The 19,011-nt window shown below is 39.0% G+C and overlaps 1 protein-coding gene and 1 pseudogene across 16 annotated transcripts in view; both read left to right on the top strand.

Moving 5' to 3' along the window:
• The window catches only part of Pum1 (pumilio RNA binding family member 1), a 136,148-nt gene that overhangs the window by 79,632 nt on the left and 37,505 nt on the right, over positions 1-19,011 (top strand). For 9 of the 16 annotated variants that reach the window (XM_023702985.1, XM_023702978.1, XM_023702988.1 and 6 more), the window contains 3 exons: positions 8,584-8,677; positions 9,993-10,097; positions 14,404-14,555. In XM_023702985.1, coding sequence (XP_023558753.1) covers positions 8,584-8,677; positions 9,993-10,097; positions 14,404-14,555 — 351 coding nt within the window. The remainder of the gene's footprint in view (positions 1-8,583; positions 8,678-9,992; positions 10,098-14,403; positions 14,556-19,011) is intronic. The other 7 variants (XM_023702990.1, XM_023702989.1, XM_023702987.1 and 4 more) reach the window with 2 other exon arrangements.
• LOC101583065 lies at positions 15,691-16,618 on the top strand (annotated as a pseudogene).

The raw sequence follows: 19,011 nt of genomic DNA, 5'->3' as shown, positions 1-19,011 counted from the left end.
GGTCCCTGTGCTTTGCTAAGCTTGTTCTAAGTAGGTGCTTTAGACCACTGAGCCATCTCACCAGCCCCAATAGCATAACAATTTAAAGGAAGAATGTTTTTTTTTTTTTTTTTTTTTTTTTTTTTTTTTTTTTTTTTGGGAGGTGGTGTTAGTTTAGAAGCAGTTTTAGACATTCTTTTACTCATGTTCATTATTTGTTTTTTGTTTTTTGGGGTTTTAAAAAAAAATCAGTTAGTTGTTGACTGTTAATGTCCTTCAGGACCTTTAGGGTTCTGGAACTTTTGGCTATTTGAGGAACTGTGTGTTTAACTAATTGATCACAAATGCTACCACACAAGAAGGTAGTAAGAACCAAGGAGTTGTAGAGTCAGTTGGAATGTGTATTGTTGGAGGTAACAGAATAGAGAAGTGGAGATGGGACTGTGGAGGTGTGGCCATAGTGACTGCAGTAGAGGACAGTGAACAGGTGCTTTGTTTATTTGTTTGTTTTAGATAGTATAGAGTGGCCTTGAACTTGCAGCAGTCCTCCTTTCTCAGCCTTCCAGATGCTGGGATTTCAGACATGTGTGTCCACGCCCGGTAGTAGTTGGCGGTTCAGTGCAGGTTATGGAGGCCAAGAGCCAGGAATGAGTCTCAGTTACTATAATAATTATATTAATAATCAGAGTTCTAGAGTGGCACATACTTCCCTCCATAGTCTGCTTTTTGAATTTAATTTAAATGAGTAACAAGGGGATATCTTTAGTCATTTTTCTTTTTTTTTGAACTATATCATTTTTATTTTTTTTCAAAACATCTTTAGTCTTTGAGATACTTGCTACGAACAACAATACAGCTTTGTTTGTGATTTCTATGAGGGGGTTCTGGCTCAGAATTTGACAATGAGTAGTGTCCTTTTTTATTTCATTTCAACTGAGGGCTTTGATTTGTTACTAGCTGGTTTCATAAAACTTAATATCAGCTTAAAGTGAGATAGTCTGCCATTTAGTCTGCAAATAGGGAAAGGAATAAAGGAAGATTTTAGTGGAAACCAGTAATATAAAAATAGCTTGCAAGGTATTTAAAAATAATGGTGTATTTGTTTCTTTATAAGATGTATAGATTAGAAGTCAGTGTATTGACTATCGTAATGAGCATACTGAAGGTTCTGAAATGATTGTAACAATCATAAAATAATGTGGAAATATTCTTGATTTTCAGTTGTGATAAGGCCATAGGTGTATTGGTAATGCTACTGTGGGATTTCTTGGGGGGGGTGTTATAATTACAGTTGAAGAGCATTCCACATTTCAGGTAAATAGACGTTCATGCAAATATATAGTACATGTTGGGTTAAGAGCCTCTAATTTGGGTCATTTTTGTCAGCTTGAAGTACTCATTGATGTCTGTAGTCTTGTCCCTTTTTCTCATCTTTTCCATTTGCATTTTTCAATTAGGAAAATAGCCATGAATATTTCGTGCATAATGTATCTCTATCTTTGTGTGTCCCCCCACTCCCCTTTCCTGTCTTTAATTGTTCAGGCTGGACTTATACTTATTGTGTACCCCAGTCTGTCTTTGAACTTATAGCAGTCTTCCTGTCTCAGCCTCCTGAGTGCTGGTATTACAGATGGAAAGACCACCAACACACAGCTTGTTTTCATGGTTTCTGCTTGAGAAGTATTTTTTATTTTTATATAAAATGTTTATTTGCCAAATATATTTTAGAAAATTATTAGGTTTTATTATAATGTAACCATGTGGCAAAATCCAAACCAGGATTATTTTAGCTATTGTTGATATACTTTATTTAGAATTTATTTAATACAAAATAGCCTAATATAGCATATTTTATAAAGTTGCATATTGTAGTACTAAAATACTATATATGAGCTTTAAACAAGGAAGGAATATTTTTTCCCAAATTGGTGTCTGAACCTAGAGAACACTAAGCCCTAACTCTGTATTTTATTTTAAAGATAGGTTCTCCCTAAGTTCCAGCCCTCAGATTCCCAAGTAGCTAGGGTTGCAGATGTGTGCTACTACCTCTGGCCAAAGAAGCAATATTCTGAACTCATTTTATATAACCACAGTCAGGAGAGAAAATTGATATACCGTACTCTTCCCCTGCTTTTTTTTTTTTTTTTTTTTTTTTTTTTTTTTGAGACATGGTCTCACTGTGTAGTTCCGACTGACCTTAAACTTCATGTGTAGCCCAGACTGCCCCTAATAGTCCAGGCTGCCCTTAACTTGTAGCAGTTATCCTGTCTCAGCCTCCCAAGTACTAGCATTACACGTGTAATTAAGGTGTCACCATGGCAGGTGACAGACACACTGCTTTTAAAATTGTGTTCATTGTTAAAGGTCATTCTCATGAGGCCCAGTGTGCATAGTTCTAATGTATGTATTAACTATTATCACTGTTCTCTGTAATTTTACACGATTATTCTATCCATGTCATGTGTATGGTCACCAACAAAAAACATAACTTTGATAAGTAATTCAGTCAATTGAAGCTTACTTTTATTGGTATTTGATTTTGCTCAGATATTATTTATGATAATGCTTTCCTTCAAAGATATTAACTAACTTGATGGATGGATTTTTTTTTTTTATCTACTTTTGCTGGAATTGAACCCAGGGCCTTGTGTGTGCCATGTGATCACTGTACTTCAGAACTGTATCTCCAGTCCAGAAATAATTTTTTTTAAGATTTTTAAAAAATTTTTTATTTGTGTGTGTGTGTGGGGGCAGCTCAGCCCACCAGGGGGCGGGCCTGGCTGGCATGTGGTGCTGGGGGATTGAACCATGGTCCCTGTGCTTTGCTAAGCTTGTTCTAAGTAGGTGCTTTAGACCACTGAGCCATCTCACCAGCCCCCAGAAATAATTTTTTTAAAGAAATAATTTATTTTGGGATAAAGTCCTTTATTTGGTAATGAACTGTGATAAATTTTAGTTTTATTTGTTTATTTTTATTTATTTTTTTGGCGGTACCAGGGATTGAACTTGGAAGCTTATGCTTGCCAGGCAAGTGCTTATTCTACTGAACTGTCACCCTGGCCCTTAGTTTTAGTTTTGGTACTGGGAATCAAACTCAGGGCTTTGGGCTTCTCAGACAGGTGCTTGTGCCACTGACCTTATATCCTCAGCTCATAGAACTTCGATTTTTTTCTTTCTTTTTTTAAAATTTGGTGATATGTTTTTTGTGGGCCTATTAAGCGAAAAATTTGTGATTGTTACAGTTGCTTTGTTATTTATTTAATGTATTTAATACAGGGTTTACAGGGTTTCACTATGTAGATCGGACTTGTAGTGATCCTCTTGTTTTCAGCCTCCCAAGTGCTGGGATTACAGGCACGCGCCACCGTACCCATTCTCAATCACTGTCTCAGTGCACTCTGGGGTCAGGACTGCCACTACTTGTTGGTGCTGGGGATTGAGCTTCAGTCCCTGCACTCTGCATACGCAGGCACTTTAATTTGCTGAGCTATTGGGCTGACAGTTTTAATAATCCCATCAAAATTGGTCTTTGAGGGTTGGCTCAGCAGACTAAAGTGCATCAAGCCCCACCCCTGGGGCACACTGAGACAGCAGTTGAGACTGGGCATGGTGGCACGCACCTGTGATCCCAGTGTTTGGGAGGCTGAGAATAGGAGGATCTCTACAAGTCTGATCTATGTAGTGAGACCTTGTAGACCCTCTACTAAATACTTTTTTTTTTTTTAAATTGGTCTTTGATCCAGAAGCCCCAAACAGTAGCGTTTACAAATTTGACCCAATAAGGAAGGACTCCCAAGATACCTTTTTGTTAAAATTTTATTTTATTTTTTGTGGTACTGGGGATTGAACTCAGGATCCTCTGCTTGTCAGGCAGGTGCTTATTCTACTGAGCTATCTCCCCAGCCCCCTTGTTAAAATTTTATAGTCCTATCATTTATAGAATAGTTTGAAATTGGCTTTTCTAGGTGAATCCTGACAATTCCAAGAGGTAGGGGACCCATTATGCTTTTATAGATAACATGCTGATGCTCATCTTGAACAAACTATCCAGAAACTTTTTTCTCCCATTTCTAGCTCCAGGCTGCTTTCTTTGGGTCTTATACTGAGGATAGAACCTTTTGATAGGTGAAGTTGTCCCACCTAAAAATATAGCTTTATTCAGATCTTTTCCTGAAAGGAGTGAGATGTAAAAAGCACTCCTTAGTGAGAATAACAAAAAATGATATTCTTCCTTCTATGTTACTTTTAGGGCCCACTGACAGCAGTTAGTGCTTGTGATGCAGTGAGGTTTTGGTTTGCAGTGCAGGCTTTGGTGTCTTGGGCTGCCTTGCCTGGCTGTGGGATAAGCTGAGGCGGTATCTACTTGGGGCTCTCTGTTCATTCATCAGGGACAGAAAGGACTGTTTTAAGTGCTTCATGTGTGTTAATTTTAATCTTCACAATCTTTTTTTTATTTATTTATTTATTTGAGAGAGAGAGAGAGAGAGAGAGAGGTGTGTGTGTGTGGCCAGCTCAGCCCACCAGGGGGCGGGGCTGGCTGGCATGTGGCGCTGGGGGATCGAACCGCGGTCCCTGATGCTTTGCTAAGCTTGTTCTAAGTAGGTGCTCCAGACCACTGAGCCATCTCTCCAGCCCCAATCTTCACAATCTTATGAGCTAGATAGTTGTGTAAGGCATAGAGACATGAAGTCACTTGCCCAAGGTCACAGAATAAGTTCATAATGGAATGGAGATAGGAACCAAAGCTGTCTGACCCAATTTTCTGTCTTGATCTGTATTCACTAAGTATTTTACCTTAAACTGGTAAAAAGACAGGGCTGGCATTGCATTTTAATTTGGAGAATGAGTGAGTATAATCTTAATACACTTCCTCACTATTTGGACATCTTTCAGTTAGATTCAGAAAATTCAGTGACTTTTTTTGTGCTAACAGTAGTTAATGAAAACAGTGATAATAGTAACAACTGTCTTATAATTCTAATAGTAGCTACTTTTTCCATGATGTCACCTGCAGGTCACTTCAGTGTTGGGTACTTTTGGCTGTTCAGATTCCCTAGTGGAATAATAGCACTGTGGATATCTTTTGCAAGGTCATGTAGTGAGAGAGACTGGAGTTAAACCAGCTTCTCAGATTTCCAAATTGTGCTTTAATATTTTATCAGGAACACCTTGGTTTGCCTGAAGTGATTGATCCCTTTCCTACATTAAAACTTTTCCTTATTGGCTTATGAATTTTACCCGAATTAGTTGTAAACCAGTGTTGGCACATTGATCACTATACCAACCTTTAATAAGTATTTCCCCCAGTTTGTCAAGTATTTTGTTTCTCAGTTGGCAGTGTTGGCCCGCTTTGTGAAAATTACGAAAATGTTAACAAGAACTGTGTCTTGCCAGCAGATGGCATTTCTGTGAGTTTTTCAAGATTCTTTGGAATCTGTTACTTGCCAATTACTCAGTTTTGTTTTGAATACTCCATATTCCCAGTTAATATTGCGCCATTTATATAAAGAAAATATGCCAAAATTGATGTAATCTATTCTATAATCAAGTCTGCCAGCTGTGGATACATAATTTGCTTTTGTTAATTGACAGCAGAGTATTGTCAAAGTAATAATTCCCCATATTAATCAGCTCTCAGTCACAGGGTACATTGGAGCTCTGGTATGACTATAATGCTCTTAAAGATATTCTAAAACTTCACAGTGTGGTAAGAACAAATATATATTATATTGAAGGATTAATTTTATAGTAACCAGACATTTCCGTATATATTTACAGATAATATATTAGTTCTAATAGTGAAAATGAGAATGGTCAGAATAATATTGGACTATTAATAAGTCAGGATGAACTCAACAGTCATATTTTGCACATTCCATAGTTTTGTTCTTCCTAAACTCCATGTTACAGTATTTCCCTAGCAATAATTCAAATGTTCAGTGAAGTGAGTCATTTTGTTAACAGTGGGGCTAAAGCAGTGCGGAAAGAAGCCAGCAAGAGTTGTCTTGAGTTGGTAAACGCTTCAAATAGTTTTAGGCCAGAAGAATTTCAGAGATTCACTTAAGAGACCGTAAATATTTAGTGGAACTATGAAGAGTTTATTTTTGCAGAAATAACAAAATCATTGACTAAATTTTGACTTTCTCCTTGTAGTGGACAAGGCTTTTGATATGTTTGTCAATAATTTGATTCCTCTGTATCTTTTTATTTTTATGTATTTAGTACAGGGTCTACAGGGTCTCACTACGTAAATTGGACTTGTAGTGGTCCTCTTGTTTTTAGCCTCCCAAGCGCTGGGATTATAGGTGCATACCACCATACCCAGTCTCAGTCACAGTCTCAGTGTATCCTGGGGCGGGGCTGGCATGGCACAGTGGGGATCGAACCTCAGCTGCTGTGCTCTGCCTGCACAGGCTCTTTAGTCTGCTGAGCTATCTGCCTGGCCCTTTCCTCTCTATCTTTTCATGACTATTTAATGGATGCCTGTAAAGAAGCCTTTCCCTTTTATAGTGTTACAGTAAAATTTTACTTTAGTTTGACTTCAGGTAAACAACCTCATGTATTTTTGATAACTGTACATGATTACTGTTGACATTTGCACTATAAAAAGCAAACATTGATTTTATTTATTTACTTTTAAAAGATAAATGTGTACAGAGAGCTAATGTGACGTTGGCCAGTACACTGAAAATACTCAACTTTTGCTGTCTGTCTGTCTGCCTGCCTGCCTGCCTGCCTGCCTGCCTGCCTGCCTGCCTGCCTACCTACCTACCTACCTACCTTCCTTCCTTCCTTCCTTCCTTCCTTTAATGAATTTAGGACAGGGTGTATAGGGTGTACAGGGTGTACGGGGCCTCACTAGTTAGATTGAATCCAGGCTGCTAAACTGTAGCCAAAGTAGGTGCTTTAGTCCGCTGAGCTATCTGGCCAGCCCTGTTTTTATTTAAAATCAGTTTACTCATATATTTGAGACATAGATGTATCTAAGTCTTTAAGGCTTTGTTTTTTTGGTGGAACTGGGGTTGAACTCAGGTCCTTGCGCTTGCCAGACAAGTGCTTATTCTATTGAGCTATGTATCTCCTTGGCCCCCAAGTCTTTAAGTACTTAATTTCTTCATTGCTGAAGATAACGTAAGTTTAGTTGTGACAATTACTAACTGAAGTTAGGGGAATAGCATTGTCTCTTAATTTCTGAGACAATCAAGTTTCTTAATGAATATAACTTTCATTTATATCTGTTGTATCATCCTGTGATGTCAGAAATAACAAAATCAGCTGAATTGTTCACAAATCTAGAAAGAGCAGGTAGGCCAGATGTCCTATTCATACAAGTCCCTTCAGAAATATTTTTATTGTTGATAAAATCTTCAGTATGACTCCTTTGAAGGAGGCCTGTTGGGATGCTCTAAAATAAGGTTACAAGCACCCTTTTTCATTATACCAGTACTGTTTATACTGGTGTTAAGTTCCACAGGCGTTATGGATGGTTTTATATACTATTGTGTCCCTTACTTGCACAGTGCCTAACAGCAGTTATTTGCTGCACAAATATTTGTGTGAATGAGTGCTAGTGTATCAAGATAGAAGCATTTTTTTAAGTGTTAAAGCCTTTGAACTTCTTGACTTTGTAAACTAAGAATTGTGCTAGGTATGAGTTAATAATCCAAGTTTTGCTAGTAGCACCCATACTTTTTGTTGTTTTTTTCCTCTACATGTAAAGAATAGGTGTCCTAGGAGACTGGGGGTCCCCAAAATTTGGGTGGATGTCTTTAGGGTAAGCCACTAGTAAGTATCGAGTGCCATTTTCTAGGAAGAATTAGCCCAGAGAATAATGTAAATAAACCCTTTCATAAGCTCTAAAATGAGTGTATTTTAGGATTAATTCTGAGACTTAATTCAAATTACCTGAGGTTTAAGTCAAATGTATTGATTCAAAAGAGCTAAAGGGAGAGGATAGTACTAGGAGCAGTGTGGTTAGTGATTAATTTAGCTTTTCTTTGGAGTGGTGGGGAGATTCTAGGGTATGAACCCAGGGCTTTCATGTTAAGCTGTTATCAACTGTCATTATTTGAGATGGTTTCAAGCTCTTTAAATTTCTTTTCTTTCTTTCTTCTTTCATCCCCTTCTCTTATCCCCCCTCTTCTCTCTTCTCCTTTCTTTCCTTCCTCCTACTTCTCCCTTCTTTTTGAGACAGAGTTTCACTATGCAATTTAGGCTAGTCTTGAATGCACTGGGTAGCCCAGGCTGGCTTCAAGCACACAGTGATCTTTTTGCCCTATTCTCCCAGAGTGCTGGGATTACAGGATTACAGGCGTGTACCACCATGCCTGTCCCCACAAACTTCAGACAAGACTTAAACTTGCCTTAGCCTCTGGAGTGCTGGGATTACAGGGGTACACCATCAGGCCTGCTGTCCAGCTTTTAAATGTGCTTTAAATCAGGCAGGCCCTGTAGACTTGCTGATGACCATTAAAAGTTTTGCAGGGCCAGACGTGTTTTTGTTTATGTCTTATGCCTCACCAGGATTCATTGAAGTTTCTAAAGAGATTTTTAGATTGTTTTAGAGGACAGTTTCACTAACCACACATCTTTCTCTTACCTCAGCTGTTCCAAAGACCTAATGCACTTGCTGTCCAGCAGTTGACAGCTGCTCAGCAGCAGCAGTACGCCCTAGCAGCTGCACATCAGCCTCATATTGGTAAGTACTTACACTGATAGTCTCTTATAATAGGCAAACCACCTCTTTAGGATAAAATGTATGCTGTGAAACCTAATAGTTTAGACTGATTAAAAAACTTCAGACAGATCCCTCAGACAGTGTAAGTGGCCTCTTTTTTTTTTTTTTTTTTTGGCGGAACCGGGGATTGAACTCAGGCCCTTGCACTTGCCAGGGAAGCACTTATTCCTCTGAGCCATCTCCCCGGCGCTAAATGGCCTCTTCTATTTGTAACTGCTTTATTTTTGACATACTGGATTTCCCTAGTGCCCAGCTCTTGCTCTGTCTCACCTATTTAAGGACTTAAACTATTTATTACAAAAGTGAATAGTGATTAGCATTAGCTATTTTTTTTTTTTTTAAACTGGGAATTGAACTCAGGCCCTTGCACTTGCCAAGCAGGTGGTGTACTGCTGAGCTATATCCCTGGCCCAGCATTGTCTCTTTTGATAAGGTTTGGACAGTGTTAATTAAATATATGGGTGTTGCATGGGCTGATTATATCAGTTTTTCTCCCTACTAAGTAACAAGTAGTGGCAGTGAATAATGGCATAAGTGCAAACAAATAGGGGCACAGATTTTATCTGTGAGTGCCAAATGGCACAGTTGACAAAAAACAGATCTTCAGTCTTAGATAAGGTATGCTGCAGAAGAAAACTTAGATTAAGTTAAAGCCCGACTTTATTATTGTGAAGGCCTTTGCTAGACCTGCTATTGTATAATTGTAGATGGTAGCCTTCACAAACATTTGGAAATTCCTTTTAAATGGAAATAAATCTCCCTCTGTCCATTTTTATTTGGGTTTTTTTTTTTTTTTTTTTTTTTTTTTTTGCGGAAGCGGGGATTGAACTCAGGCGCTTGTGCTTGCCAGGGAAGCACTTATTCTACTGAGCCATCTCCCCGGCACCCTCTTTGTCCATTTTTTAAAAAGTCCTTTATTCTGTTTTAATAATTAAAGCTAATTTAAGATCTGAGAAGTAACTCATATGAGGAGTGCTTGCCTTGCATGCATAAAGCCCTGGATTTGATTCCCAGGCCTGAGGCACCCCCCTAAAATAATTATAACTTTCAACAAATATGCTGAAATTAAAACCGTATAAAGTATTACATATTTCTTTAGTAAAGGTTAGTAAAACACACTAGCTAAATTTCATCACAATTTTTAAAACTATCCATTCTGTTTTTTCATTTTCTTTGTCACTCACATACAGGCTGAATTGCTAGCCAAATGTACAGGTATTTGGAAGGGCTACAGTTGTGGTCAGGTTTTTTTTTTTACTGACAGGTATGTTTTCAGCAGGTTTAGCTCCTGCTGCATTTGTCCCCAATCCGTATATCATCAGTGCTGCTCCCCCAGGGACGGACCCTTACACAGCTGGATTGGCTGCTGCAGCGACGCTAGGTAAGATATTCTGCCTGAGGGATTTTCTCACTGGCTGGAAATTCATTTGAGATAGGCAGGCATTATTCCTCCAAATCCATGTCTCTAATGGAAATGTCTCTTATTTTCAGTGCTACCCGTCTGTAAGCTGAACATTTATACTGAGTTACAACATGGGCCCCTTTGACTTCTGTATCCAAAAGCAAATTACTCTCCCCTTTTATAGGTATTTTGGATCCATGAAACCATCAGTTAATTACTTATAGTTCAGCAATTTCTATCCTTAGCCATGTCTCTTCATACTACCATGTACAATACTTTAATTCCTAATACTGGTTCTTTTGCAGATTCCTAATTTTCTTGCCTCTTTCCCTTCTTCCACCCCCTGTATTGATGCAAGAAATAGTTTTTAAAACAAAAATCTATGGTCCATTCACCCTTCTGCCTAAACCTTAATGATTTTTCCCACCCTAATGTGATGTGCTAGTTGGATCATTACAACCTGCTTGCATGGTGGTGGTTCCTTGGGATTAGTATTTTTAAGCAACTATCACATAATGCTGAAACTTAGCTAGGGTTGAGACCTGCTGTTTATGGGACTTTCTGCCTGACTTGTATGTGAACATCTGAACCTGAGTCACACTCTTCCCGTTTGGATACCATTTGCTGACTCCATACATGGTAGAAACACTAAGGTGATTTCCTCTTGCTACAGGTGCTATAACTGGTTTAGGGCTTTGTCTATGGACACTGGTCTCCATGGTCCTTTGTATTAAGTTTATTTTTCCCAGTTTTTTTCTGGGACGCTTCTTGGGTGGCATAATTAGCTTTAGAAAGCCTTCCTTGGTTGCTACTCTGTTATTTCTCTGTCATTGATTCTGTATTGTTTTACTTTGTTTTTGGGTATATTTATAAGTTTTATTCCCTTGAAATCTTCCTAAGTACTTCTCTTGAAAACTTTCCTATTTGATTCTATGTTACATTTGCTGTCACCTCAGGGGTGCTGTAAATGCTGGACTGACTTCAGCATTAGGACTGTCTTCCAAAATAAACATTCTTTAAGGCACATCTCTTTTAAGTTGTGTTAATTGTGACTAAGTATTATTATAATGTGAGATTTTTTTTCTAGCAGATAATGTAGTTAGCAATTATGAAGTCATGAACACTGTGCAGCATACTACTTCTTAGTTTTTGTGTTGTGTTTTGCTTTATTTTTTAAATGAAGCTGCTTTTTAATTAATTAATTTTATTTTATTTTATTTTTTGGCGGAACCAGGGATTGAACTCAGGTCCTTGCGCTTGCCAGGCAAGTGCTTATTCCACTGAGCTATCTCCCCGGCCCCTGCTTTATTTTGTTTTGTTTTGTGATGCTGAAGTTTGAGCCCAGAAACCTTCCACAGAGCTGCATCCCCAGCCCCTCTGTAAACTTTTGAGGCAGGGTCTCACTAAATTGCCCAAGGTAGGCTTGAACTTTTTCATCTTTTTTGAGACAGGGTCTTGCTATGCAGTTCAGGCTGACCTTGAGCTCACTTTGTAGCCCAGGCTGGTATTGAACTCACAGCGATTCTGCCTCAGCTTCTCAAGTGCTGGGATTACAGATGTGTATCACCATGCTTGATTAGGCCTGAACTTTTGACTCTCTGGCCTGAGCCTCTCAGAGTACTGGGATTATAGGTTTGTACCACCATCGTCAGCTGTGTCATAGCTATTTTAAAGAGTTGTTATCCTGGTTGTAGTGAGAACATATATAGTTTCTGCTCTACTTTTGGCAAAAATAGAATACTGTTATGGAAGAATGTTCCTCGCTAGTCATCATGAACATTTCCTGAATATTTAACTATATGCCAGGCATTGTCCCAAGCGCTTTTGTTTCATCTGATTGTCAGATGGTTATATTTCATGTTTATGGTACAGAGAACTGGCTTGTGAGATTATGCAATTTAAGTGTTGTAGAATGGGATTGTTTTTGAGACAGTCTCAAAACAATGTAGCCTAGGCTGGCCTCCAACTCACAACAAACCACTGCCTCAGCCTTGTGAGTGCTGGGATTATAGGCTTGCACCACCACTTCCAGCCCCCCTTCTCTCTCCCTCCTTCATCCTCTTCCTCCAGTTTTTCCTCCTCCTTCTTTCCTTTCTTCCCCCAGTTACTTTCCTTTTCATTTGTTTCTTTTCCTCCCCTTCCTCCTTTTCCTTCCCCTCTGCTTTCCTATTCCTTCCTCTTTCCATTGCTGTTTTAATGTATATGCTACTTGAAACAAGGAACTATTTGTAAGAATGACATACTTGGGATCAATGGGATGATAGGTATTGAAGGTCTTATTTGTGCTCAGGAAATGAACCAAACTGAATATGACTTTTAGAAATAATAGGAAATAGTAACTGTTCGACCTGCGATTAATTATATGTTAGTCACATAGAAACTGAAGCAGGCATTTTCATGAGCCAGCATGGGATATTCTAAATTCATTATTAGGTCACATTACCAGGATGCAATAGTAGAAGTGCCAGTTGAGGACATTTAAAGCATAATGGAAATGTTTATGACACTAGGAGATCCTGCCCAGTAGTAATTGTAAGTTTTCTTCCATCCTTTTAGGGTAAATATGGCCAAACCTTTAGTACCTATTATAGCTAAGTGAGGGAACTAAGGCACTAAGGTAGAATCTTTGCTTTTTTTCTGTTTCCTTTGACTGACTAGGATGTGAATTGTAGTCAGATGAGTTTAAAGATCCACCATTGTCTTTAGTTTTGAGCTAAGGGGTTTGAACTACTAAGGTCTTTACAAGATAAAAATACTTTAATCTGTTTGCTTATTCTAATAGTTCATGTCATAACATAGCTTTACTAAAGAGCATCTTCATTGTGTACTCAGGTATAGTGTTAACAGTGGTGGGCAACTTGGTTGTAAATAGAATTTCTTGGTTTTTGCTAAGCCTACAGGTATAGAAAATACCAAGTTAGAAATATTAGAGTAGATTATTGGACAGTGAGTTATACAGGCCGACAGTCTATGCTTTAGAAGCTTAATTGAAGAAACTACATGTTCCGGTTTCTTTTGACATAATGTATTATTTATTTTTTCAGAGTTAGCAACTGTGTCAAGATAGGTATAGTCCTTGACACAGCTGTTTGGAATGCCAATGTAAGGATTGGATATTATTTATGATTCGAAGTGAAATGTTTGACCCTAGTTTAATAAAGTTCCAGTTGGAGGTGTGTTTCAGCAGATTTCAGTATCTTTTTTTTTTTTTTTTTTTTTTTGGTGGTACCAGGGATCAAACTCAGGACCTTGCACTTGCCAGGCAAGCACTTATTCCTCTGAGCTATCTCCCAGTCCCTTCAGTATCATTTTTGAGCCTTGTTTGGCACTGTGCATCCCTGATGTTTCTAGTCATCAGCTTCATCAGAAAATTCTAAGGATTAGGGTTCTGCCCCACTGAAGTTTGTTATTTATACAAATTTACTATGGCTTTACTGCTTGCCCTGTGTGGTTGAGACTGTAGCTTATTTTGGAGAAGGTGAAGATATCATTTAGATTCTAGCAGGATGCTTAAGTTTTTTTTAAAGAGTGTTTAGCCAGTCTGTAAAGTCACAGTCTATGGGTGTGTGTGTGTGTGTGTGTGTGTGTGTGTGTGTGTGTGTGTTTAACTTTGACTTACATTTAAAATTCCTGTATCAATGGCAGAGTGGCTTTGTTTTGAGTCACTTTTGTGACCTTAAAAAATAGCAATAGGAAAAACAAGCCTTTTTGGAGTTATGTAAAGGTTCACTTGAGTGTCTAGGTTTTATTGTCAAAAGAGTGAGAAGAGTTCATGTTTCTGGAGCTAATGACATCCTAGGTCCTACTGTGTATCAGTGCCCTCAGGTGCCACTCATATCATTGAAAGCAGAATATAATGAAATTTTGTTCTTTTCCATTACTTTAAAAACACAGATCTTCCATTTATTTCCCTTCTAACAACAAAGTACATCTGTATGTATTCTGCATTATTTTTTCTCGTGGGGAAAGCTTGACTTCTGATTCCTCCATCTGTTCCTAAATCGAGTAACAACTTTTAGCTTCTTCTAACAATTGTTCTCCTTTCAATATCTGATATCTTGTCAGTGTCTCTTCTCTAGACCTGGAATATATTACTAAATTGAAAAGACTTTGGTGTGAGGCTCTTGTGTAATATTTTCTATTTTTGAAAAAGAATGACTAGCATAAGTCAGTATGTTCTTTAAGTTAGTATTTTACTGTATATCTGTTGAATTAGATATAGTCTTAGGCACTCCTTGGGATGAGTCTTCCTAGTCTAAACTTCTCTTTCTTTTTCTGTTTTTAGGCCCAGCAGTGGTCCCTCACCAGTATTATGGAGTTACTCCTTGGGGAGTCTATCCTGCAAGTCTGTTCCAGCAGCAAGCCGCTGCTGCTGCTGCAGCAACTAATTCTGCAAATCAGCAGACCACCCCACAGACTCAGCAAGGACAGCAGCAGGTAAATGTGAATAACATTTGCTCTTATTTAATTAATACACTATATTGGTCTTAATAGACAAACACTGAATGTATGTGTTCTCAATTGGGTATTGTGTGAGTTCAGATTCAGACTGGATTGTTATTGTAGATTGTGTCAGACCCCTTGGTGAATGCAACTAGATGAGATAATGACATTAATTCAGTTTTTCAATGAGAAAATGTTCAAAGGGTTCTCTATTTAAAGCTAACATAATGAAAGAGAATCTTTAGATTGATAGTGAAATTTTCATTCATTCATACATACTGTAATTGCATGCAGAACACTATTTTCTTGTCACTTCAGGGATTTCCAAGTAGTCTGCCACCAAAAGGAGAAGCACTCTCTCCTTGGTTTTAAAATTATTTACAACTCTGTTGGATATAAATCTTAAACCTGTCACATCAGTGTTAATTTATAGGAGTTTTTTATTGGGTGAGATGATGCACACCTATAATCCCAGCACTTGGTGGCTGAGGCAGGAAGATTGCCGTGAGCTTGAGGTTTGCCTGGGCTATGTAGCAAGTTCAAGGCCAGTTTGAACTACATACATAGTGAGACCCTGTCTCAAAAAAAAAACAAAACAAAAACCCAAAAACTTAAGAGGTTTTAAATTGAGTGGGGAGTGGAGACATAAGAGAAGGAAGAAGCCTGCTTAACCCCAGCCCTACACCCAGTACAAGGAACAGCCTTGGTCTAGCTCAGACCCTCTGTCCTTCTGATTGCATCCTCCATCCCGTAATCATCTGGCTTCAGGTCCTGCTCTGGGAAGCCATGGCAGGTGTCTTCTCCCGTCTGCCATCTACCTGCCCTGGGCTCTGGCCAGAGCTGAGTCTCTGGTTGCTGGCTTTCTATGCCACCTGGAACCTATGTGATTCTCTCACAAGCAGTGCCAGAGACTGTATCCTCCAAGCCCTGAGTACCCAGACCTCCCGAAAGTACAACTGCATGGCCAATCACCTGACTTCAGCAGTATATGCACAGCTCTGTGACAAGACCACACTCACTGGTTGGATGCTAGATCAGTGCATCCAGACTGGAGTGGACAGCCTGGCCCACCCCTTCATCAAGACTGTGGGCATGGTGCCCGGGGACGAGGAGACCTGATTTCACCCTGATTCAAGAGCGACACATTGGATAGGACCCATGGACCATGAAGCACACCACTGACCTGGATGCCTGTAAGATTCATCCTGGTTTCTTTGGTGAGCGGTATGTATTGTCCTCAAGAGTCAGAACTGTCCGGAGTGTCTGGGCACCCAGTCTGCCTCCATTATACTCCTGGCCCGAGCAGCAAGAAGTGGAACGTGTCATGGTGGATGCGCTGAGTGGCCTGAAGGGTGACCTGGCTAGATACCACTACAAGCCCAGTGAGGTGATGGAGGCTGAGCAGCAGCAGCTTATTGATGACCAGTTCCTGTTTGATAAGCCCATGTCCCCATTGCTGACTGCAGCAGGAATGACTCGACACTGGCCATTCTGTGTGCTCATAGAATCTGACACAATGAGAAGAGCTCCTTGATCTGGGTGAATGAGGAGGATTACACGAGGGTCATCTCCATGGAGAAGGGCAGCAACATGAATAGAGTGTTTGAAAGATTCTGCCAGGGCCTCAAGGAAGTGGAGCAGGTGATCCAGGAGCGTGGCTGGGAGTTCACGTGGAATGAGTGTCAGGGATATGTCTTGACCTGTCCGTCTAACCTGGGGCACTGGACTCCAGGCCAGGCAGGAGTGCACGTCAAACTACTCCTCCTTAGCAAAGACAGCTGATTCCCAAAGATCTTGGAGAACCTGAGGCTCCAGAAGTGTGGTACCAGAGGAGCGGACCCTGCTGCCTGTCTTTGACATCTCCAACTTGGACTGGCTGTGGAAGTCAGAGGTGAAGCTGGTACAACTGGTCATAGATGGAGTAAACTATCCTATTGATTGCGAGCAGTGTCAGGAGAAAGGCCAGGACTTTCGCCTCCCTGTACCTCTTGTCCACAATAAGCATTAACTCACCATCTATGGCATACATGTATCAAGATCCCCGGGACTTCTGCCCATTTAGTGGTAGACCATTCTGCTTGCCCTGATTCTGCCCCCATCTCCATCCCAGTAAAGGCTTTTTGCTATGCAGTTAGTCAATTAATTGAGTGGGGAAAGCATACTTAGATGCTAGACTAAATACCGAATAACCCTTTCTTTTAATAGATTATATCATTTTCTTGATGAGTATGTTTGTTTTTACATGTGGTGAACTGGGAAGGGGAAAATTCACTCAGAATTTTTACATGGAAAATCCCAAATATTAGTGTGCTTGGTATGTTATTTTGTCCTTATCATTTAATTTCTTATTTATTTGTTTTATTTTATTATTTATTTTTATTTTTTGCAGAACCAGGGATTGAACTCAGGCGCTTGCGCTTGTCAGGGAAGCACTTATTCCACTGAGCTATCTCTCCAGCCCCCTTTATTTACTTATTTACTTATTTATTTACTTACTTACTTGAGACAGGGTCTCACCCTATAGTTTAGGGTGACCTTGAGCACTGTGTAGCCAAGGCTGGCCTCAACCTGTAGCAATCTTCTTGCCTGAACCTCTTGAATGCCTGGATTACAGGTGTGTGTCATTATATCTGGCTAATTTACAAAATTAGGAATACTCTGTCCATTTGGTTTCACCACCTATTTTCATATTAATGTTCTTTTGTTTGTTTGTTTGTTTGTTTCTTTTTTTTTTTTGCTGAACCGGGGATTGAACTCAAGCCCTTGCGCTTGCCAGGGAAGCGCTTATTCCACTGAGCCATCTCCCCGGCCCCAAAGGCTAGACATTTTTTTTTTTTTTTTTTTTTTTTTTTTTTTTTTTTGGCGGAACTGGGGATTGAACTCAGACCCTTGTGCTTGCTAGGGAAGCGCTTATAATGTTCTTTTGAATACCATCCATTTAAATACATTAGAGGGCATCCCATACTTTAATCTGTTGATATTTAACTTAGCAATATTTTGGTGCTTTTTTGGTTGGGGAGACAATACCTCATTTTGTAGTTGAGGCTGGCCTTGAACTCATGGCAGTCCTCTTGCTTCAACCCCCCGAGTGGTGAGATTACATGCAAGTACCACTGTGTCTGGCTTTGGTGTTAAAATACTCATTAACTTGGTTTTCATAAGTTCATAATTGTTTCCTAGGAATAAGTTCATAGTAATAAAATTTATCCATTCCCCTTGCATCTTCTATCCGTGTGGTTCAGGGTAGGTACTCTTCCTTTGTAAAGCTGTTTATAGAGTATTTAGGTCAGAAACTAAAATTGCTTTTACAGTGTGAGTGGTTGATTGAATCCACGGCCTTACAAAACTTAAGTTTCATAGTTTTTGTTTTTTCTTTTTCTTTTTCAGACAGGGTCTCACTGTGCAGTTCAGGCTGGCCTTTAGCTCACTTTATAGCCCAGGCTGGTCTCAACCTTGTGATGGTCCTCTTGCCTCAGCCTCCCGAGGGCTGGGGTTACAGATGTGTACCACCATGCCTGGCAGTTTCATAATATTCTTGTATTTTTTGATTAGGTATTATTATGGATTATGTATTAGATATCAGGCATTGTTTTTGTAGCCATTTTTAAAACACATTACAAGATGAAATGTTAAATTTTCAGTATTTACAATTAGAAAATGACACTGGGTAAATTATCCACACATCTTTTTTTGTTGGAGTTGACAATATTATTCATTTTATTCTTCATTTAATAAATGATTATTAGTGTTTTTATGAATTTTTTAAGTCAAATGATTCTAACAACAATTTCTACCCAAGTTCTTTTCAACATGTCTAACTTTAATAAATAGTAAGGTGATAGTGAAAATTATCTGATAAGAACTTTGTGTTCGGAAACATTCCAAAACAACTTGGCAGAAACTGGCAACTTTAGCATTGATCTGTGAATTTGAAGTTTTTACTTGCTGGAGTGTATATGGAGTCTTCAGATTCTTTAGAGCAGAATCATAATTAGCTTCTTGCCTATGTTTCATTAATAAAGCAGACTGTCAGTGGCAGCATTGATGTTCTGTGCAGTACTTCACTAATGCTTATCTCCATTTAGGTAATATATTTGTGAGATTTTATATAAGGAGAACTGGAGACACCTAAATTGAGCCTTGTAAGCTTACTTGGTTTTGACTGAATAGGAATAATGGTAAAGGGTAGAGAAAGTAGTTTCATTCCATGGAGAAAGAATATAGCTTCACATAGGCATGCTTTAGACACTTTTAACTAGATATATGGGAAACTACTCCTTTTTGGTCCTATGTACACTGCTCTGCCTCATGCCTTTCTCCCTTCTACCCTTTACCCACTGTCTGTCAGAAAACTGACATTATATAGTTACTGTTTTATCTTTTTTTTTTTTAATTTTTTTTTAACATTTATTTAGTGTGTGTGTGTGTGTGTGTGTGTGTGTGTGTGTGT

The sequence above is a fragment of the Octodon degus genome, unplaced genomic scaffold (genome assembly GCF_000260255.1).
Source record: "Octodon degus isolate 3935 unplaced genomic scaffold, OctDeg1.0 scaffold00163, whole genome shotgun sequence".
Classification (NCBI taxonomy): domain Eukaryota; kingdom Metazoa; phylum Chordata; class Mammalia; order Rodentia; family Octodontidae; genus Octodon; species Octodon degus.
Note: the sequence above shows the minus strand (reverse complement) of the source record. Positions and strands in the feature narration are given on the sequence as shown.